The sequence below is a fragment of the Myodes glareolus genome, chromosome 5, assembly GCF_982192425.1.
Source record: "Myodes glareolus chromosome 5, mMyoGla1.1, whole genome shotgun sequence".
Lineage (NCBI taxonomy): Eukaryota > Metazoa > Chordata > Mammalia > Rodentia > Cricetidae > Myodes > Myodes glareolus.
This window is the reverse complement of record NC_142030.1, coordinates 61,963,559-61,987,190: the sequence shown is the minus strand read 5'-3', so window position 1 is coordinate 61,987,190 and position 23,632 is coordinate 61,963,559. Positions and strand designations below refer to the sequence as shown.

At 43.2% G+C, this 23,632-nt stretch overlaps 1 protein-coding gene across 5 annotated transcripts in view; it reads right to left on the bottom strand.

Annotated features, from left to right (window-relative positions):
- Nucleotides 1–23,632, bottom strand: part of Dnm3 (dynamin 3) — a 471,600-nt gene that overhangs the window by 230,060 nt on the left and 217,908 nt on the right. For all 5 annotated transcript variants that reach the window (XM_087906356.1, XM_048420852.3, XM_048420856.3 and 2 more), the window contains one exon: nt 7,160–7,273. In XM_087906356.1, coding sequence (XP_087762482.1) covers nt 7,160–7,273 — 114 coding nt within the window. The remainder of the gene's footprint in view (nt 1–7,159; nt 7,274–23,632) is intronic.

Genomic DNA, 23,632 nt, shown 5'->3' with positions numbered 1-23,632 from the left:
GATCACTCAACTTAAAGCCCCTACATCCTGTAATCATTTCATCTCAGACACTGTTTATGTCAAACACATCACTGGCTTGACTTTTCCTAGACTCTAATCAGCATTGGGTAAGCTTTGTGGTTTGTTTATATGCTTTCTTTATTTAGACTGTCCCTCAAAAGGGCAGGCATCATGGATTCTTTGTTAACTATTTTATCCTGAGTGGCCAGAGCCAAGCTTCACATATAACCAGGTTTCCAAAAATATCTGTTGGGAAATGTTCAGGTGCAGGAAGGTGTGACACGCACATGTCACAGCTAGCTAAATCCCCTGTTCTCTTAAGGCTCTCATGTGGAAAATGAGATAAAACACTCACTTAACTCAATGCCTGGGACACTGCAAGTTCCCCACAACAGCACCCACAGTGATGGTATTGAACAGCAGACAACTCCAGAGAGAGGAACAGGCCTGATGTTTGGCAGGTGTAATGAAGACTGGAGTTCTAGTTACCACTACCACTACTCACATGGGATAGAGGGCTAGCTACCATTACCACTACTAACACGGGATGGAGGGCTAGTTACCACTACCACTACTCACATGGGCTGGAGGGCTAGTTACCACTACCATTACTCACATGGGCTGGAGGGCTAGTTACCACTACCACTACTCACATGGGCTGGAGGGCTAGTTACCACTACCACTACTCACATGGGCTGGAGGGCTAGTTACCACTACCACTACTCACATGGGATGGAGGGCTAGTTACCACTACCACTACTCACATGGGATGGAGGGCTAGTTACCACTACCACTACTCACATGGGATGGAGGGCTAGTTACCACTACCACTACTCACATGGGATGGAGGGCTAGTTACCACTACCACTACTCACATGGGATGGAGTGTTAGTTACCACTACCACTACTCACATGGGATGGAGGGCTAGTTACCACTACCACTACTCACATGGGATGGAGGGCTAGTTACCATTACCACTACTCACATGGGATGGAGGGCTAGTTACCATTACCACTACTCACATGGGATGGAGGGCTAGTTACCACTACCACTACTCACATGGGATGGAGTGTTAGTTACCACTACCACTACTCACATGGGATGGAGGACTAGTTACCACTACCACTACTCACATGGGATGGAGGGTTAGTTACCACTACCACTACTCACATGGGATGGAGGGTTAGTTACCACTACCACTACTCACATGGGATGGAGGGCTAGTTACCATTACCACTACTAATGTAGAGTAAAGTGTTAGTTACCATTACCACTATCAACATGGGAGAGTCTTCTTCTCTGATAGCCACTTGGTATTTGATTTTGTCAAACATTCTGACCATTTTGGCTGGACTAGTGTGGATATTTAAATATATTATACAGGTACATAATGTAGAATATATATGCTCATAATACATATAAAGAATTTCAAATGGAATATTCCAGATTGGTATCATTAAGGGAAAGAATAAGAAGGTAAAAAGAAAGACAGAAGCTAGCGTGCTGTTTCAGGGATGGACCAAAAGAGGAAAGCTACCAAAGGCACACCAAAAGGGGCGTCCACTGGTAAATACTGCTGCAGAGAGGGGCATACAGTACTCTGCATGACATCACTAATACTGCTGTCTTTCTCCTGGAAGTGCTCTGCAAAGACAAGTGGTAGAACCAGCCTTATGTTGTTATTTTAATAGAAGTCAAAGAACTATGTGCTAATCATCTCAGATCACAAATCTTCATGTCTGAGCTCTGACCTCACCCTAAGTGAGCTGCCACTAATCCCGTGTGCCATGCATACACCGGCAGTGGGACAGAAGGAAGACAGACAGACCATAGAAATGTGTGCATGACCATTTGCATGGGAAATTTCAGGTCTGGGGTTCTGCTCTATGCTCTAGAAGTTCAAGACCTGAGGAAGTCCTATTGGAATGACTTAGAAACTGTTGAACTCTGAAAGATGGAAGATGTCCTTCCACAGTGCACAGAGCTCTAGTCTTGGAGTGTGTCAGAGAATAAAAATATAGCTAAGTGGATAAACTTTGCCAACTGTATCACTACATTGGAATAAGCCCATGAAGATAATGTAGTGGCCTGTTGCCTGGAACACAGGCAGAAACTTTTCTATCAGCGGCATGTGCATACCATGTGTGCACCATTGCTCTATCGTACTGGTAGAGCACAGGCTCTCGGGGTGGGGCTCATGCATCCAATGAAACTTAAGAACACGGAGTGTGTATCTTTTCTGAGTTGGGGGAAAACAGGGAAACTGCCAAGAACAAAACTACAATCATGCTCTATAACTTAAACCATCACTTTGATTTTCATGGTCTTGCCATGCCAGGTTGGAAAGGACCCAGTCTGATAACGTCACTTCTAATTCCTGGTTAAGACATAGGAAAACCCACAGGCTAGAGGGGAGACAGTATGGAGAGTGTTACTGAACAAACAGGATGTGAGCTCCCTTTTGTTACCTGAGCCTTGCCATTCTTCACTAAGAAAACCCAGATCCTGTACACCTGATGTCATGACATGAAATAATCAAAATGAATTGGGAAGTAGAAGGCACGCTAGTCAAAGAATGGCATTCCATACTCAGGGAGACTGTGGAGATACTTTTAGTAGCTTGAGTAAATACACAAGTATGGTAGGAAGGATGCTTGATCACAGATGACTCACGAAGGACCGTTGATCACGTATGACTTATGAAGGACACCTGCTCACATATGACTTATGAAGGACAGTTGATCACATATGACTTATAAAGGACACTTGATCACATATGACTCATGAAGGATGCTTGCTCACATATGAATTATGAAGAACCCTTGCTCAAATATGACTTATAAAGAACCCTTGCTCATGTATGACTTATGAAGGACCCTTGCTCACGTATGACTTATGAAGGACCCTTGCTCACGTATGACTTATGAAGGCCCTGTAAAATTCCTCCAAGGTGGTTGGATCAGCAACAGTCCCTCTGCTCAGCTAAAAGTCTGAGGCTCAGAGACGTGCAGTGATGTGACCAAGGTAGCCACAGCAAACCTACACCTCAGCCCATGCCCACTGACAGTACCAGGCCTACACAACCTTACATTCCATTAGTGTCTTCCTGAAAAACACCCTTGAACCTCTTCCTTAATCATGGGTATAGTTCTTAAGTCATTTATCTTTATTAAAAAAAATGTCAAAAGTTAAATAAAACCTTATATATTCACAGGGCATAATCTATTCATTAAGCAGTAATTTAGGTGATAACACCTGCCTAATTACAAAAGTAAGCAAGATGGAGATGAAAACATATAATACAGAGACCTTCTGTGAAAATTTAAATTATCAGTAAGCAATCAACAAATCTACAATTCAAGAATCTTTTCCTTATCACATTTCTTTGATCAAAACAAAAGGATTCTTTTCTGAACAGGCATGCATAGTATGTTAGTGATGACATACATGTAGGGACAGCCTAAGTGCTCCACTCCACAAGTTACTCCATATGTTACGGTACAGCTATAGTTCATTTTCACACAGGCACACTCTAGATTTGGGGGAATTTGAAAAGGCTGTCAATAAAACCACCTTTACTCAGCCTGTAGTTGAACCATGGCAGCACGCCCTTTGGAGCCTAAGCATCATCTACAACAGTGACTCTCACAGATGAGCGTCTTGGAGAGTCAAGACACCCATGGTGTGTTGCTCAGCCTCACACTCCTCACACTTCCTGTGTGAACCTGGTCCTCTTACCTTCCTTCCTACTTCAGCTCCCAACAGGCCTCACCACTTGTTCACTCTCTCTCAAAAGAGCAAGGCACAGTGCTGTCTCCTCTATTCCTAGACTGCACCTTCAGAAACGGCCTGCAGAGGCAGGCAGCTCTGCCAGGAAAGCCAATGGAGCAGGGTAAAGGAGGGCAGTGGTGGCTGCCAAGGAGCAGCGGGGTGAGAATGAAGGATGCCAGAGAAGGCTTTGTGCCATCAACACTAACAACTTGGAGATGGTCATCGTCTTGAGACAGGCATTCCTAACATAAAAAGTTGCTGTCCTGTTTCCGGGCAGAGTTCTGAAAGAGAAACTGTAGCCACTGACTGAAGTGGGCTCTCTGCAGCCCTCTCCGTTTGAACTAGCAGTGTCCCTTACCTGTAGCACTACCCACGTAAGCCATCATCTCTAGCCTTGACCTGCTATGGCTTCCTAGCTGGCCTACTTCTACCTTTCGAGAATTCCATGACTATCACACACAGTCCCACAGAGATCCTAAACCTCAAACCTAATCGTATCGTACCCCGTCAGAGTGCTTTAGAGGTGTTCAGTCATCCTGGGAATAAAATCCAAATAATTCGGTGGTGACTAAACAAGCCCCAAGCCCCTGGCATCTTTGTCCCTCACTATACCTACAGTCTGGTCACAAGCTCTCTGGCATTTTCCAGCTTTGAGACTTTTGCATTTATCATGCCCTCTGCTGGATTACTGTCTGACTAATTCTTCTGCACAGCTCCTCACTCCTGTCTCTACTCCACTGTGATGGTTTTCTTATTCTAAAGGCTGGTCCCTGTCATCTTCTCCACCCTGACCCTGTTTCGTTCTCTCTAGAGCCCTGAGTACTTGACACTGCTGCTTGGTTGTTGGTTACGTACAGCAGCAACCTTGTCTGTCCTTTTCTCTTTTCTTGGTATGCTCTTAAAGGAGAAAGGGACCCTTTATTTGAAGGATCATTAAAATTCTTCCTTACCTGAATCCCTGTACATGAACCTTTAGCAAACTGGCCACTGGACACGGGCAGTATTGATGCACATATTTATTTCCTATGTGTGGAAATCAAGCAGTCTTGAGAAAGCATCAGCTGCAGTGGTTTTTGTAGGTGTCTTGCATCTTGCAAGGAGAAGATGGCAAGTCCAATAATGTGACTCCCTGGGCTCTCAAGGTTTCTTCCTTCCTTACCCAGAGCATCAGAAGCCTCACCACCCATCCACGAGTGACACAGGAGGCCAGAAAACCAGCCCTACAGCTACACTGCAGGAGCAAAGGCTCCCTAGATCTCTCAGGGACGCATGGCAGCCATACCCAGAAACAGGTCAACTCTGAGTCACCTGGAAACTATCCCAGTGAGTCCTTTGTAAGGCAAGATGGACTTGGACAACCATAAACTTTGGAACTTCCAGAGCCTAGTAACCTGGGTTCTAATTCCTAACTTGCTACCAATTCTTTGTGTGACCTTTGGAAGCTGGTTATCCTGACGGACATGATGTGGCCTTCATAAGATAAACCAAACCATGTTGAAATGACTTTCCAAAACAGTGACCTGCATTGGTGATGGCAGTGATATTTGCTAGTTTTAGCATTCCCATCTCCAAATAGCAATAATAAGAGTACCTTCCCCCAAATTCTGACATGGGTCAGTCAATTAACATGCAGCAAACACTGGCTGCTATTATTACAACTCCTAAGGAAAAACTTCTGCTTCCCCTTGTGTTACTGGGAAAGGTCCCAAGACTGATAATGTATGTAAAAGTATGAAAATAAATATCCAAATATTCTAGGGGAAATGTGTCTACAGTGTAACTAAGTAGCAAAGAAGATAATTATTTACTATTTTGCATACAGGGGAGAATCTTGGAGCTTCCCACAAAATGACAGGCACCCCTCACCAGGCACAGGAGAAACACCATCGCTAATCCTCAGATTCTCAAAATGCTTCTCTTAGTCAGTGTTCTATTGTGATAAAGAGACACTAAGGCTAAGGCAATTCTTACAAAGAAAGCATTTAATGGGGGGTTCACCCAAAGTTTCAGAGGTTTATCCCATTATCATCATGAAAGAGCATGGCGGCATGCAGGCAGACACTGGAGCAGTATCTGAGAGCAAATCTGAGGCTGAGCCTGGTACAGGCTCTTGAAACCGCAAAGCTCACCCCCAGTTACACACTTCCTCCAACAAGACCACACCCACTCCAGCAAGGCCTTACCTCCCAGTTCCTCCAATCCTTTCAAATAGCATAACTCCCTGGTTGACTAAGTATTCAAATAGATGAGCCTATGAGGGCCATCCTTATTCAAATGCCCAAAATGACCAATATCACTTTTACTGGGTTGGTGACATGAGAATTTGAAAACAATGCTTTGAACAGCAAATTCATTCTGACATTTCTGTAGAATCTGAGTTTTCATATCACAGAGTCTTTCATGGGAATCAAGCCATCATCCAAAATTTTTCAACACACTGTTACACAGAAGACACAGGGAAACGGAAAGAAACCTGAACCATGAACCTTTTCTTTCAAAAGATGACAAAGACATCTTTAATGTTTTCAAAAGACATCAGGCTAAACAAGGAGGGGCTTTGAACTCTAACACACATGTCTTTTGTAGGGATGATCTCACCTGCTCAAGGTCCAGCTTGAGCACTCTTATATAACATTTGTGTACTGTTTTACAAATACCAGTGATGTCACTGGTCAGAGCTATTACAATTTCCAAAACACAGTTCAATTCCAATCCATGTCCTCCTGAATCTATCGCCAAGAATTTACAGCGGCTTAATGGCGCTATAAGCCTAAGATGACATTTTTGTACTTTTATAGCTGTCAAATTATATAATAAACAGTAAGCCATGAGATGACACTTATAACATCAAACATGAGCCAGAACACCACAATTCTTGTCATTTATGTTTTTCTAGAGATATCCAATTCTCAAAGAAAAAATGTGTAGAATGGTCTGGTACTAACATGGAGTCCACGCCTTTCACTGGAGGTGGCGGCCACAGCAACCCCATGCTGCCTACCCACGGCAGCGTCCTACTCATTTACCTCTATGGCCTTATGTGTTCTCAACACGTTATTCAATGAATGTTCCTTTTGCTGTACCAATGACTTGATATTGGCCTAAGGAAGGAAGTTTCCACTTTGTAACCCATAAATTCACTTCTCCAGGCAAGCAAAACGGGACTATATGAAAGAAATAATCAGGAAAGGAAGTTCAATGGGAACATTGTAAAACTAAAGATCTGTAATTTGAAAAAGAAAAGAAAAGCAGGGCTCCTTTAAAACAACATTTATAGAAAGATCTCACTGCAGAAGAGGTACCGGTGTCCAGAACCGTGCATTGCAATAGCCTCAGTCAACTTCACATTGGAAATGTTTAAGGGAACTGCCGCTCTCCGTGGCTTACCTCATCGTCTTTGTACCAGCACAGGCTTTCTGCGGTGAGGACGAACCAGTAGCCCTTCGAGCCTCCTTTCATGATGCCGATGTTGCTGACGGTCAGCCAGCCCTTGCGAATCACCTGCAAGAAAGCAGACATCAGCAGAACCATTGAGAGTAAGCAAATGGAGAACACAAGTCTCAGGCAAACTAAACGATATGAATGACCCTAAAAACAGTCTCGCCCCCTCCCACACACATACTCAGCCTCCCCTGAGCCATTGGAGAAAGTGTTTCTTCCAAAAATTCAGACGGCCAGCGGGAGGTCTTGTCCATCGGTGACCAAAACAAAAATCTTGGGCTCATACGGATGGCAGAACCCAGCTGACCGGAGCAGACAAGAATGAAGCAGCCTAACCGGCTGCACCGGTCGATTTATGGCAGTGCTGCTACGATTAAAACTTATTTTGCTGATTGATTGGATAGACTTCCCAGGCCTACTGTTCCATCTCTCTTTCCAGGCTACTGGCCCATTTGTCTGTCTGGCTTAAAGCTCATCAAAGCTTGCAGCAGACACTGATCAGCAAATGGCAAACATACAGAAACTCCAGCCACCCAATTAGATCCTTGTTAATGGGCCTGACTCAGGCTGATCGAGGAAGAAAGCTGAAATCATGAACATTTTAGTGTGGGGCCTTTGAATGGTCTTGGTTTATCCACCCCCTTCTGGTTGTTATTTACCACAGAGTAAAATCTGCAGCATCTTAGAAGAATCATTCAATGGTTTTCAAATTCTAAAATATTAACAACTGGGTGACAAGTTTGACAGAACTTAAAAGTGGCATTTAAGGAAAAAAATGCACTTTTCCTCACAGTGGTTATAAAGCTAACGTATTCCACACATGGAATAGTTTCCCATATTCTCTATGCTTTATTATCTCAGGACCAGAGGTATAGTTCTATAAGGGATTCTACATTTTCCTAAAGTTTAAAATTTATCCTATTTCAAAAACATTCACTGTCCTAGACATTATAAAGGTAGATGAAAATGCTCTAATAATAAGATACTATATTTCTTTCAAATTTTCTGTTGAATTTTAAGAAAGGCCATGGGTAAATCATGAAATACACCAAAGCTCTCACTGCTGATTTTTCAAAATTCTCTCCGTATTTGCAGTCCAGGCCATCCATGATTCCTTTCCAGCGCCCCGCTGTCCACTCCCCTTCCTCAAGGCCTGGTTGAGATTACATATCCCCAAAGAGCATCTCTCCTGGGCCCAAACCAGGGACGTTCTTTAGTCCCTTCTTCTTACACTCTCTTATAGAAAGAAGATGACGATATACCTCTAAGAACAATTCCTACCAGATACAAGGGAGTCGTTCAAGTGCTTTCTGAAACTCACAAAGTCCTAGACTAGGAATTCTCTGAGTAAATCAGAGCACATGCACATGGAGTCCAGGGGATCTCTTTACTATGTTACCCAGGGGATCCTTCTTCACACTGCAGTTTGAAGGCTATGAAACGTACCAATACAACACATAAAATTAAAACTCTGTCTTCCTTAGAGCAAAGGAACATAGAGAGATTTCAGGAAAACAGATTTAAAAATTTGACACACTAGGTGACCTCACTTCTGAACCACCTTCCAGGTCCTATTTCAGCACCTTCTTCTCTGGGCAAGTCTTTCACACCCTCCTAAGATTCCTTTGTTTTGGTAAGCATCTCTTACTATAGGATTAAATCGAAAGTACATCTTTCTGGAGTAGCTTTTTCTGCCGAATTATATGACTCCTAAGGACACAATGGAATCACTGTATCATGTTCATTTTAAACTTTAAAAAAAAAACAAAAGATTCTTTAAAGAAAATAGCATTCATGGAAGGAAATTCATGGCCCAGCCAGTTGGAGCCAGCCTGCTGTATAAGTAGGTAAAGTAGTAATTTGCTGTTGTAGACCTGAGAGAGTTCTTCTATATCCAAAGATACTGAATAAATTGAAATAATATGATGAATTTTAGGCCCTAGTAGGATAACACAGTGTCATTTGTATTCCGTAGAAGACAAAAAAAAATGATTAATTATGACAGGGTACTCATGTGCTTTCTCTCTCTCTCTCTCTCTCTCTCTCTCTCTCTCTGAAATTTTTTAAAAAGAAAAAGTGAAGTCTGGAAAAATAAGAGGGCTGAAACTGAAGTGGGATGCTAGATTTTACTATCTCAGTTTTCTGGAAATACAAGAAATAAATTCCAGGTATATATCTCTGATATACGCATACTTATTCTTATATTCTTACATTGGCCAGATGGCTCAGTGAGTAAAGGCACTTGCTTCCAGACAACTGGTACAAGGAGAAAACTAACGCCTGTAATTTAATTTGTTCTCTGGTCTCTGTTCATGCACATGAATTTTTTAAAAATTATGTAAATGTCTATTGTATTTATCTATTGTATCGAAAATACTTAAAAATAAATTTGAGACTCGGATGTAGCAATGAGAAACATTTTAACTGTCTCAAACACTTTGTGTGAGATATTTATCAACAGCCTAATACTGATAGCTTTATAGTTACCTCTTGGATATCAAATTCAAGGAAATTGACTTCAATGTGTGCAATAAATGTTATTAAATATGAGCTGTTTTCTTCTTTTCTAGAGACATATAAGTAGATGCTCCACTCCACCCAACATTCCAATGGAACCAGCATGTTCCCTTGAACAGAGAGCACGTTTGGTTTATTCATTTATTTATTCATTTTCTAAGTGCCTTTTACAAGCTAAGAAAGAATTATACTTTAATTCTTTCTTAAAGTATTAAAGTATAAAGAATTATACTTTAATAATAACCCATAGTCTTTGCCTTGTACTTAGTTTTTACTTTGAAACAAGTCTCACTACACTGCCAAGCTAGCCTTGAACTCACTCTGCAGACAAGCTAGCCCTTGAAATTGTGAGCTTCTTGCCCTGGTCCTAAACAGTATGGTTAAAGGCCTGCCCCACAAGGATTACTTAAAGTGGTTTTATAAGCCATTGCAATAATACAAATAAGGAATAATTAGTGTGAAAATTAAAGTCGGGACATGAAAAAGAAAAGAACTTAATCTGCTGGAGAAATATCTAGGGAATAAAATGAGCAGGACTTGTGGAATTGCAGCTGGATGAAGGGAAATCTGTGAGGTTGTCGATGAGCGGCCACTAATCACTAGCCACAGACAAGACTCCAGTTCTGGTGCTTAGATTGAATTGAGGCACGTGATAGCAAAATGTACTCTAAATTCCAAAAAGAACTGAAAATACCTGGTTAACATTTAAGTACTTATAAAGAAACGACACTACATGAATTAGGTTACATAAAATCTAATTAGCTCATCTGTTTTGTTTTATAGTTTATTGTGGCTACTAGAACATATAGGGATTTGTTTATGGTGTTTTAGAAAGATTTCGCAATGCTTGCCTCCACTGTCTTTCAGAGCCAACCATTGTAGAATTCAAAAAGAACTGAGAAAGGGGACCAAATTTTAGAAACCGAGGTGTTGCTGAATTCATTCAAAGTCATGTTGAATTTGAGGTACTTGTAGAAGACACATATAAGGGTGATCTTATGGAGAAAGGGGAGGAGCTAAGGCTGAGCCTGCAGACTCGCAAGTCCTCACTCTACACAGGGGCAACAGTTAGCAGCAGTGGCTGGGGTGGAATTCCGTGGGAGCAGTGTTTAAAAGGTGGCCGTGAAGGGCTAAAACAAAATTAGAAATACAGACCACAGGGTCACAGATGTCAAAGAAAGCAGAATCTGGAATTGACTTTAGCTATGCCCGTTTCAGCGCAATGGCGGATGAGGATGGTTCACTGAGATGGAAAGAACCAAGAGTAGAAAAGAACACAAAGGCGGAAGAGAGATCTTCCCCGAGGAGTTCAAACCAGCACAGGGCAGGGAGTCGAGGGGATGGAGGGGGGCATGTTTTCTTGCTTTCCACGTAGGCAAGCAGAGAGTAAGGGGTTGGTAGTGCTACACAGATATAAAGAATGAGAAAGATGGGGGGGTGGGCTGGAGAGCTGGGGGAGGGGCTGCGTTGAGTTGGGCTGCCTTAGTTTGTGAGCCTCCAGGGAAGGTGAGAGAAAGAGAGGGCTGGATACTAAGTATGTTCTTCAACAGGAAACAGGGAAAGTTCAGGAAGGTCGTATTTGATCTTTTCCTCCATTAAAGAAGAGTCGAGATGAGGACGGTGGGAGGGGGAAATGGGGGCCGGAGACGGGGCCGGTATGTGTGTGTGTGTGTGTGTGTGTGTGTGTCTCAGGAGGCGGAGCAGCTCTGGGACACTCATCCAGAGTGAGACTGAGCATACAGAGGCAGTTCAGAAAGAGCAGGGTGAAAGCTGGGCCTGAAGAAACAGATTTTCGGAGACGCAGTCAGCACTGCAGTGTCCCAGAGGCTCTGTGCATTCCTAACACAGAAGGTGAGACGCTAGGCCTGCCTGCTCAAGTTCTGAACTTCTATACCCAAAAGATCTAAGCATATTCAAAGTTTGGGACAAGAGTGTGTAATTCGGGTTATCAATCTCCACACAAAACTGCTCTGGCAGGGAAATCAGGCCCGGAATGGGGGTGCGGGAACAGACAGACTCATAGAAAATGAGAAGATAAAGTCATAGAGAATCCAATGAGCTGTGTAGCTCAGTGATTCTCAACCTGTGGGCTGTGACCTCTTTGCAAACCTCTGTCTTCCAAAACATTTACCTTACAATTCATAACCGTAGAAAGATTACAGTTGTGAAGTAGCATGGAAAATAATTTTGTGTTTGGGGTCAGCACAGCGCAGGAACCACATTAAGAAGCTGCAGCACGAGGGAGGATGAGAACCACTGATGTAGGAGGCAGGACCGGGTCTCAGCGCCATAAGACGATGGGCAGTAAAGTGCCTGCTGCTGCTGGCACCATGGGATTCATCGCTCAAGCATGCGCCACGGTTTCCAGACACATTCAATGTTATGGCTGGAGCACTGTTTACTAACAGTGTTTAGTCTGGTGGATGTAGTCAATGGAGCTCCTTGGAAACCGTGAGTTTCTGAGAACAGTGAAAACGAGAGTGGTAGAGCATGTGCCCTGCACATGTAGGTCACCCTGGGTTCAGTTCCTAGCAACACACACAACATACATACATACACACACCCACACACTTACATATACACACATATGCGCACATACACACATATGTACACATATGTACACATACATACACACATACACACATATACACACATATGCACATACATACACATATATACACACATATACACAGACATATACCCACACATACATAAAAACATACACACATATACACACATACATACACATATACATATACACACACAAATATACACACATATATGCACACACATACATATACAAACTTACATACACACAGACATGCATGCACACATACATATACACACATGCATATATACACACATACACACACATGCACGCACACACACACACACAAACACACACACACACACACACACTGTAAAGGCATGACACAAAAAATAAGAAAGATGGATTCAGTACTATCCCTATGACACTACAGTCATTTGCACCACAACAAACTTTCTAAGTTGGAGAGAAACACTAGAGGATTAAAGTTGCTTGCAGGTACACATGTCCCTTGTCATTTTTTGGGAGGAATCTGTGGCACTGTCCTCAGCACTGAACACTAACAGCACTTCAGAGAAGCTCAGGACAGTGTGTCCTTTGTATAGGGAAGGGAACACATTAGCTACAAATAGATGGTAATCATCATAAAATGGGAACTTAGAAAACTATTTGCTATGCTATTTTTCACTGAGGAACTAAAGGTGATGCTTGAAATAAAGGTAGACACAGGAAAAGACCCTGTTGAAATGGAGATGACGCAGGCATGGTGATTCATCTTCACCATACCATTACTCAGGAGGCTGAGGCAAGATAGCCACAGGTTCAAGGTCAGCTCGAGCCGTGGGGTAAAGGTGATCCTGCTTCAAATAATAAACAAAAATAGCAGAAAAGGTCAGGACATAAGGGGTATGAGTACAAAGAGATGATAAAAAAGAAGGAAAGAAAATAAAGGGAACTAAGGGAGAAAGGAAAAAATGAATAAAATTTGAATAGAACACAAAGAAAACTGGACTAGCTATAGCATCCTTATGTAGAAAAAAGATAAAATGGAAGATATTCATTTTGTATCCACATTTGAGGTTGTGAAAAGACCTATTATCATTCAGCACAATAGCCTCGTGAGCCTCTCAGTGCCTGAGCATCAGATCCTGATGTGAGTAAACAAGAACAAGCAGCCACATAATTATAAGACTACAAGGGACCTTGAGAGTGAAAAGGGCATGTTTTCATTAGTTTGGTTGGAGACAACTCCCCCCTTTTTTTATTTACTACTACAAGTACCACTCAAGCTGTTTTTGGCAAGTATAGAAACTTTGAAAGCAACCACAAGATCAGCAGTCAAGAGACTGGACCAGCCTCACCCATGCCCCTCATGGAAGCCTACTCTATGGAGTCCTCCATACGAAAAGCAGGCATTGCCAGGGTTGGCAAACTCTACGTGTTGGAGCCTAAATTCAGAGCCAAACCTCTGGCCAGCACACTGGATGATAAAAGGAATAACATCTCAGGGGGAAAAAGTATACATGGAAGAGTTCCAGCGCAGTCAAGGCCTTGGATTTTATTTGTGAACAAGGAGTTTTGACCTTGGCCTTGCTTATGGAAGACCGTGCGAGATTTCTCTTTTCCTTTTTCCAGCTATGCAGCTGGCTTTTACTGATGCAGTTTGGGAAGTGGTTGCAAGGCACCGGGTGTTTGATAGCTTCGTCTTAGGGGATTCTAAAAGCTCCTAAACAGTCTTTCTCCACAGATGAGTACCTGCTTAGAACAGGCCACATTCTTCAGATGGCCAGATGCTGGAGGCTGCATGGAACCAGTCAAGCTGTCGATTTGGGAGAAGCTATAGCTGCATGGACAGGCATCCTTAGAACAGACAGCCTGTCCCAAATCTGACCTGCAGAGACATTTTCAGCAGATGTGCCTGAGGCAAGGGTTTGATAACTGAGAAAAGGGTTTTCCTGTGGAGAAACACAGGGGCTGCCGGCTATGAAGCTGGATTGGCTCTGTGTTGATCCTGAATGAGATCTGAGAGGCATGGGTGCACAGAATACTCGATAGGGTCGAGCCCTGTCTATTAGGGCCAGGCCTGGATAGGAGGGTTAGATCAGTCATTCTTTTGTTTGTTTATTTTAGACAGGTTTTCTCTGGGAAGCCCTGGATGTCCTGGAACTCACTCTGTAGAGCAGACTGACCCTAAACTCACAGAGATTCACCTGCCTCTGCCTCATGAGCAAAGGTATGAGCCACCACCCCCTGGCTATTTTTTTTTAAACATCAGCCATTCTTAATGTAGTTTGTTCCACTATGCTAAGTTGCTGTCACTAGAAGCCCAAAGCTGTAAGGCTACTTGGTCTTGGAATAGAACTACCAGAAACATGACCCAGTTAACCTTTCTCTTGTGATACCTTACTGCCTTGGGCATTTTCTTATAGTAATGGGAAGCTGAATGACTTAATAAGGAGCAGGAGGAGATTCTAATTTCAAATGTCGGTGGAGACCCATTCTGAAGAGAGGCCACTGGACCAGAGAACGCCCTTGACTGAGGCTGCCTGGGGAGTAGGAATTTGACAGAGGACTTTAATCCATTGTTCTCTAAGCACTTCGGTTTGGTTAAACTCCTTTTGGAATATAATCTTTTGGCTTTAATTCTGGAAAATTTTATATTAGGAGGGACTTTATAGTCACATCCAGGACATGTCTATTTGGTTGACATTTTACTGCTGATACGTAACATCTTTAACACATCGATGATGCCACTTGATCACTGCCGAATCTCTGACAGGTCATGAAAAGAAACTGGTTGAATATGATTTGAAACAAGATATAGAGAAAGGAATAAACATCCACCCTTGAGCACAGACCAGCCTTGGAGTGATTTTACCGGCACGCTGTTTTGAATTACTCCTGAGTCTTTAGTGCACTAGTAGTTTCAGGAGAAAGCCCACAGGAGCCATGCTTAGCTTTGGAAGAGTGGTGTCGAGACTAGCAGACTCTTGGCCTCTTCCCTCAAAGGGAGTGGTGAAAGCCAATGAAGCAGAAGGTAGGAGCAGTCAGAGGAAGACCACTAAGGATTGCGGGGTAGAAGAACTGACTATTTCCTCACTTGCTCTCCCGGTAAAAGTACAGTGACTGCTCACACTGGCAAATCCAGAAGATGAAGAGGGAAGCGTGGTTCACACCATCCTCTTCCTCACCTTTCCCTGTCCTCTGTAGAAAATGCCATTACGAGAGACAAGTCCAACAGCGGAGGGAAGTTCCAAAGATATGTCTCACTTAAGAGTCACCTGAGCACTGGTTCCTGGAAACCTAGAGATAAAACAGACACTGTGCAGGGTGCCTTGAAGCAAGGAGCACACCAGGGACTCCTGGCCCAGAAAAGTCCTAACAATGACCGAATTGTCATAAAAAAGAAGTTTCAGTGTCTGGTAGAGTAACCTTACAATTGAGGAAAAGGCAGCGGAAAGGAGACCAGGAGGCAGAGCATGTACCCATTAAGATAGAACATGGAACATTTGAGGAAAGGGCCTTTAGTTCAAAACCCAAGCATCTGCCATCTCTCTGAAGGACTGGTTACGTGACACTTGTGTATTTGGGTGTCCCTTCATGGCCTTGGCTTTCTAGGAAGTCAGAGTATAACTTTAACCCCATTTCTAAGAACCCGAGGACAGTAACAACAGCCAGCATTTACTCCTGTGCCAGGAACTGTGCTAACTGCTCCGCACATCCTCTGATGCCTCATTTAATTCGCACAATGATCTTCTGAGGGAGGTAATATTTTCCTTATGTGGCAGAGGAAGAGACTGAGTTCTGGTTCCTTCCTGACTGCCAAGCCCATGCTACTAGCCAGCTACTAACCAGCTACTAACCAGGAGGCCTCCCTTGCAGGGCCTGTACCCCGGGTGCTACTTTGTTCCACCGGGAAAAGCACATTTTTAGCATGTCGCTGAAATAAACTTTCCCTGCTAGTTCAGCCGCAGTGACCATTCCTCAACCCACAGCCCAGATGAGGGAGTTGGCTACAGTATGGGTTCTAACAAGAACTAGAAACAATTAGAAATCATTGAAAGTGCAGAGAACTGTCTGGGAAAACATCTATTTCCAATCATTACCACCTGGGTGACATTGAGCTTACTTAACCTGTGTTTGCTTTGAATACAATCTAGAATAACAATAGCTGTAGCATAAAGCTGTTGTGAGACTCATATAAATTAATATGTGATAAGGGTTTAGATCACCACCTACTAGCAATCTGGGCAGTATGTGTGCATTTATTTCCATTATGTTTGTTAGTGTAAGGACAGAAAGAAGTAATATTACATTATTACTTAATATTATATTATTACTTAATATTATATTATATTATATTAAACTGCTTTGTAGTCATAGATTGGTAGTGAGATAAAAAGTTGTATTTCTTTATTCCTCAGTTTCCCTATATCTCCCCTCTAATTTCTAACAATAAGAATGATATTAAAAATTTAAGCTGGCATCTGCTATTGCCTTACTAGGAGAGGCCTCATCTTGAACTTCTTTTAATATACAATGAACAAAGGGTGTTGAAAAGCTGATGCAGGTTAAAAATAACCTGACGGTGGAAATAAACTCAATCACACAACATAAAAGGAAATGGTTTCGGGGCAGCCACTGGGAACTTCCCAGGAGGAAAGCAGCTCGACTATGTTAGATACAGGCCTAACAGGATCGACTGAAAACACATTATACAGTGCAAACACAGCCGCTGGAAGTAAGGAGCCAATCGTGAACGTTCACGCCAACTCTCCCTTCTATCTGAACATCTCCAGCTGCCAAAATGACGACACACAGTGTCTTCCCTGTAAAACCTGACCACAGATTTGCTGCCCTGCTATAAATTTCCATTGCACACCGATAAATAAAGCTCACTGTCAAACAGAATCCCCAGTCATTGTTTCATGGGATGAACCCATCAGGTGAGGGACACAGTCCTTCCCACTTTATTTTCTGGACTGCCCCAGTCTTCCAGGACAACTGCCCCGGTGCCTCCAGCCCTCCGTTCACTGTCCCACAAAGGCAGCTGATGTTCCTGCTGAGTTTCTCAGGCCATTGGGGTAAACTCCACACTTCTGGGGCTGCTTCAACTTTTGTGCTATCTAGGTTCATGGCCTCACTGCTGGAGAATTTCTTCCCTTTCTCACTGTGCTGAGGAGCTCTTGTAGGTATCGTTGCTTCCCCAGGCGCTGCTGGTTTGAAGATGTTTCTTCTCAGAGTTGACTCACCTAAATCTCCCTGAGATCTGGCCCATTAACCATGATGGAAATCAGGGCTCCACTTTCTTCCACGTTTTTCCCCTGTGTATCTTTTCCATGTGCAGAGCGGCGCCCTTTGAAGTTGCTGCGCCCTCCATGTGGAAGAGATTCCATGTGAAACAAAACAGAATGGGAACCAAGTCTGGCATCTATTTCTCTACATTCAAGGACAAAACTACATATACACAAAGGAGAAGGGATACCTCCTGATTAGCAAGGCCTGAGGAAAGTATGAACATTTTACTAAAAACAGTCCAGAAAAGAGAAAAAACAAACCCGGCAGATAGGAAAGTATTTAATAATTAGCTCGTTAGCACCTTATATGTGTTAGAATGTACATGGCAAACTCAAGAATAAGCTGAAATAATAACAATGAAATAGAAAAGCAGGCCCAGTGCTTGGCCTCAATGAAACTTTAAGATAAATGAGGAATTAGACATTGAGCGAAGACTCATGCAGATTAAAGACACAATTGTTACTGGTACATTAAAAGAATAGTGACCATATGGAGTATTAGAAAAAACATACTTGAGATTTTAAGACCACGGGTTAAAACTGAAGGGAGTTGGGAGAACACACAGTATGGCCATTAAGCAAAACGGAGTTGCACCCATGATGAGCCTGAAGCCCACACTTGGCTCTGCAACTCGTGTGAAGAACCTTGCTTTGTATCTTTTGAGGTGTTTTTAAAGCAAAGCAGTCACGTAGGATTTACTTCACATAAAAGCTCCATTTTTCAGCTCCAGTTTGGCAAAGAGATTAGAGAAAAGAAGCAAGGAGAGTGGGAGACAAGGGGGGTGGCTGCTGCAGAGCCCCGAGAAGCAGAGAGTGATAGCTTTGACGGGCCCGCTGGAAGGGGGGTGTATGGGGATGTAGACGGATCAGAGGAAGGTTTAGGAAGAAAAATTAGTATGGCAATGATAAATTAGATATGCAAGATGAGAGAGAGTGAGGTGTCAGGGATGAGTCCCAGAGTCTCGGTCTCTGAAACTGTTCAGACATGGGAGGCACGTCCACAGAGAGTGAGAGGAATGCGGGTTTCGGGAAGGGATGATTCAAGAGTGCTGTCTGGACATGTCCCTGCAGGAGTGTGCAAAATGGACCCCTGGCTGCAAACAGCCTAGAGCAGGGCTACAGACTTGTGATTCGTTGTTTTGTGGCCGTGACTGAAGCTGTGGGTGTAGGGGGTAAGTAAAAAGAGTCTGGACTAGAAAATGCCCCTGGTCTGCACCTTCAGGACAGGCAGCATGCTGGGTAGAAAGAATGAAATGGGGTACAGGGTGGGGGCGGGGCTGGAAGGGTGAGAGAAGAAGGAGAATACCGCACACACCGAAGAAGAGAATGCCTTACAAAGAGGATCAAAAAGTCTAATGTCACCATGAGGGAGAGTAAAATTAAAAGTAAACATTTTCATAGGTTTGGGTAACACAGAAGCTGTCAAAGAGATAACATTTAACCCCGTAGGGCATCAACCTGGGCAATCCAAAAGGTCACTGGAGCTAAGGGTACAGGGCTGGGTTCTGGAGTCTCCTGCTGTGTCTGGTCTTATCATTGATTTTCTGCAGAGAGGGAGCACAGATTCTGAGGCAGGCCTTTAGTGTCTCTGGTGGCAGTGAGGATGTGATAAAACGCATAGAAAAGCATCCAGCGTAAGAACTGTGTAGTCTGCTTTTATGTTGACCAAGCCACACCAACAAATGCTCCCATGCCCTGATGGTAAGGGAGGAGGCAGAGGGTGATGAAAATGAAGTTTGCCCACACTAATGTGGTTGTAAACAATAAATCAGTTCCTTCCTGACACCTTATGGATGCAAAAATAAAATCCCCTAATCCCCTCCCCTTTTCCTTTTTAAAAATTAGTTAAGAGTTTGGTGTAACCTGGTTTGATCAGTTTATGGGTTTTAAATAAGTTCCATGGAAATTGTGGGCCCTACAGGCAAGGAACAAGATTAGCTGTCTGTCATTCGGGTGGAAGTCAGACCTTAATTTATTAATATTAAGTAATGGGAATTTGCCAACAAAGGCCTGGGGTGCCAGTACAGCTACAAAATTATATTTACCCCACAGTACCTCTGAAGAAGACAAAACTTTTAGGAGATGTTCATTGTATCCAGACATTAGTTACTAGCAACCATACCATCCTACATACCATACACTCATGATGGTCCCCTATCATCACAAGAACTGGTGCCCGGAGAAAAACACATCAGTTGATCCAGTCTGGAATTCTGGTTTTTCATTTCTTTCAATGTAAGATCAGAGACCTTTAGTTTCTCACATTTTAGGTGACTGACTGTCCTGTGAAATGTGTCAGTGTAGGCTGTAAAAATATCAATAGCATAAAAGCCAACAGTTTTCCATGACTAGGGCTTTATTTTTATGTAAAACCACAGAGGTAACCTTTATCTGCTTGACTGCACCATTCACATAAGAACCAGGCCCTAAGGCAGTAGCTCTTAACCTTCCTAATGCAGTTCCTCCTCACGTTGTGGTTGTGGTGACCTCCAACCATAAACTTATTTCTTTACTACTTCCTAGCTGTAATTTTGCTACTGTTATAAATTGTAATGTAAATATCTGATATGAAACCCACAGGGGTCATGACCTGCAGGTAGGTTGAGAACTACTGTGTCAGGGTGTAGTTTATAACTTCCCCTGAGTGATACCACCATTGCCTGTGTCTGATCCAGTTCTTTCCATCACGGCATGCTACGAAAAAGAGAACCACCTCCCAACATCCCCTTTGCCTTCTATCTTAGACAACTTTTTTAGCATTCTTTAAGGAGTTCTCTGCTACTAACTATAAGGGGATAAAATGATAGGTCGCTTTCCTGCGAACAATCTTTCATCCTTTCCTCCTGTCCAAGTTCACAGTAGCTTAAATACAGAGCAAACATGGTACCCGTGGACTCGGGGTCACCAAGAATGTAAGAGTATTCTACAGACTGAGGGAATTTCAGAGCCACTCTATGCTCTAAAACAGACAGAGCTTGGGTCTCAGGAGAGATGTGGCAGAGATAGATGAACTCAAGCCAGGACCACTAGGTGGTCCTAATATTAGAAATGCATGTTCAGACAGATAGACGAGTCAATTTAAACTAAACAAATTCTAAAACTCCTATACAGCTTTCCCATCTCCCCCTAAGAATACAATGCTCATTATTATATGAAAATGATAATGGGAATGGTGAACAACATTTAAAACCAATTACTCCAGTCTGGAAGACTTTTAGCCAACCGACAGAATCAAATAGTAAGAGCCAGCCCTTTAGAAGTGAAGGCACGTGAAGTCAAGATACCAGCTACAGATAGAAGATGCACCCACGCATTGAACTGATGAACTTTGAAATCGTTACTTTGTGAAGTGATTATCTGGTCAGTGTTTCTAAGCCCTGTAACCTAGCTTTCACATTGAGGGGTAGGGTTAGAACTCGGAAAAGTAAATGATTACAAGTACTAAAAGAAGCAGAGCAATCCAAGAAGCACAATAGTTGGTGTGAGGAAGAAAGCTTTCCTCTTAGTCTGGAAGTTTCTACAGTGAAATCATGTTTCAAGTGAAAGTCGAAGAAATCTTTGTTGTTGTTGTTTGTATGTGAGTTCATGTATGTGAACCTTGTGTATGCCTGGTGTCTGCAGAGGTCATCAAGGGGTGTCAGATCCCCTAGAACGGGGGTTACAGGCAGTTGTAAGCTACCATGTGGGTGCTGGAACCTGGGTACTCAGGAAGAAAATCAGGTGTTCTGTACAGCTCCCGCTGAAGAATTTTAACAAACTATGTGGATAGTGTGGGGAGGAGGGAGGTAGGGTACGGAGGAAATAACAGGTATCAAAATCCTGAAGTGGGATTTTTTTAAGCATCAATAAAGCCCACTGCCTGCATTATAATTAGTGGGAGAAAGACACAATAGCTAACAGAATCAGAGCAGTCGGTGTGCGCTGTATCAGGAGGAAACAGGTAAGACTTAAACACCATTGGGAGATCTCTAGACTTCTCAGGAAGATGGTAAGTTGTCTTGGGTCTTGTTCATGTTTTTGTCACCTTAACAAATACCTGAGGAAACAGAATAAGGGAAGAAAGACTTGTTTTGGATTACAGTTTGGGAGATTTCAATCCACAGTTCTCTTGCCTTTTGTATATAAAGAGTTCAGTCCATGGTTCTCTTGCGCTTTGCCTGTGGACTTACGGCAAGGCAAACCAGCATGGGCACTGGAGCCTGAGGGGGAGAGGGTGCTTACCTCACAGCACCCAGGGGACCGAGCTGAGTAGCAAGCAGAGGCCAGAACAGATGTGTGAGAGGTGCCCTTCAAAGTCACACCCCACCAACCACTTTTATTCCAACTAGGACCCCTGGCTGAAGTTAGACCAACTTCTAATAGCCTACTCTGATTTTGAATGTATCCATGGAGAATCCACTGATTAGATTAGAGTCCACATAATTGAGCTGTCTCGGTGGGTTTTACTATCTCTGTGACTCTTGGTCTAATTAAGTAGATAACTTAGCCAGATGGAAATCATTAAAGTGAGTGAACAGGGAAGTGATGGGCTCAGATTGCTTTACAGAGTCTTCTGGAAGCTGAGGAGATGGGTCAGTCTACAAAGGCCTTGTCATTCAAGCATGAGGACCTGAGGTCAAGCCCGGAGCCCAGGTGGAAAAGGCACACACTTGTGATTCCACGCTGGGGAAGTAGACACAGGCAAATAAATTCCTGAGGCATCTGGGTCAGCCAGCCTAGTCTACTCAGTGGGTGCCAGGCAAGCCTCAACAACCAGGGAAGATGGGGGCCTAAGGAATGAATGGCACCAGAAACTGACCTCAGGCCTCTTACATGCATGTGTGTGTACACATAACTAAAAATAAGTAAGCCACACACATAGTGCACAATAAGGAAAATCTCTCTCTGGCCGCTGTGCAGAGACATGGAAGTGCAGCAAGAGATACAGGAAAACAAACAGTTGCTTCAAGTGAGGCAGAATGATGGGCTGACTGAGAAGCGATCAGTAGCAGGCATGATGGGATTTATTTCAAGGAGAGTGTGGTGTGAAGAGGGTGCAATGAATGAGAGGTCCCCTGAAAACTGGACCCCCTGTCCTGTGAGTACAGGAACATTGTCTAGTGCTCTTTTTGTTCCCAGCCCAAACTCTGGATCTAGGTCTAATTTCCCACTGCTGTAGATTAAATGCTACAGGGCAAGCATGTTTTATATGTTCACACACCAACTCAAGGTGAAAACTTCGGGTGACCACTTGTTTCTCTCATTTATAGACAATAGGGTGAGGAGGAAAATCATTTTGGTAATAATTATTTTGTTAATGTCCCAAATATTTTTAACTTCTAAAGAACATTTGTAACATTTTTTTTCTAGTGTCTAGCCGACAGGTGAGCAAAAGTTAGTAAGATGTAAAACGAGGTCTTTGACTGACTCCAACATATCCATGGCTTCCAAGGTGTCATAAAACTTTAACATAATCCAACTGTGCCATGTTGAGACCAGAGCTGTGGGCCTCCCTCATCTGGCTCTATCACTCAGGGCCTCAGTCTCCGCATCTGGTCATGAAGACAGTAGTATCTGTTTCCCGGGATGAGTGAGGAGGCAGAAAGCACTCAACACCACATGTTTTCTTACTCTGTGATGGGGCATGATATCAGTCAGTGTTAGCAAAGCCGACCAAGTAAGAGAGCACGGAGGAGAGAGAACCCCACCCGTGAGCAAGACTGGGGATCCTATCTCACTTGTATATTGCCATAGTGCTGTGCAGGGCAGATACGTAAATATGCAGAGTCTTAGAAATTCTGGTACTAAAAGAATCTTTGCTGGGAGCATAAAACCAGCAGGAATCAATCATTGGCCTTAGTTATCCACACTCAATAAAGAAATGGTACAGGACGTGGGCTAATCCCTTTCTGGTCCTTTCCTGCTACGCTTCTCGACCTCGGCCATTTCTGTGTCTATAAAGCTAAGTTTTTGTTGTTGTTGTCTTGTGTTTTTCTGACCTTGCCTTTGCCTTCTGGTAGGATTGTGTTTCCTCCCCAGGTTGCAGACTGTCTTCTCACTGTGAGCCTGCCTTACAGT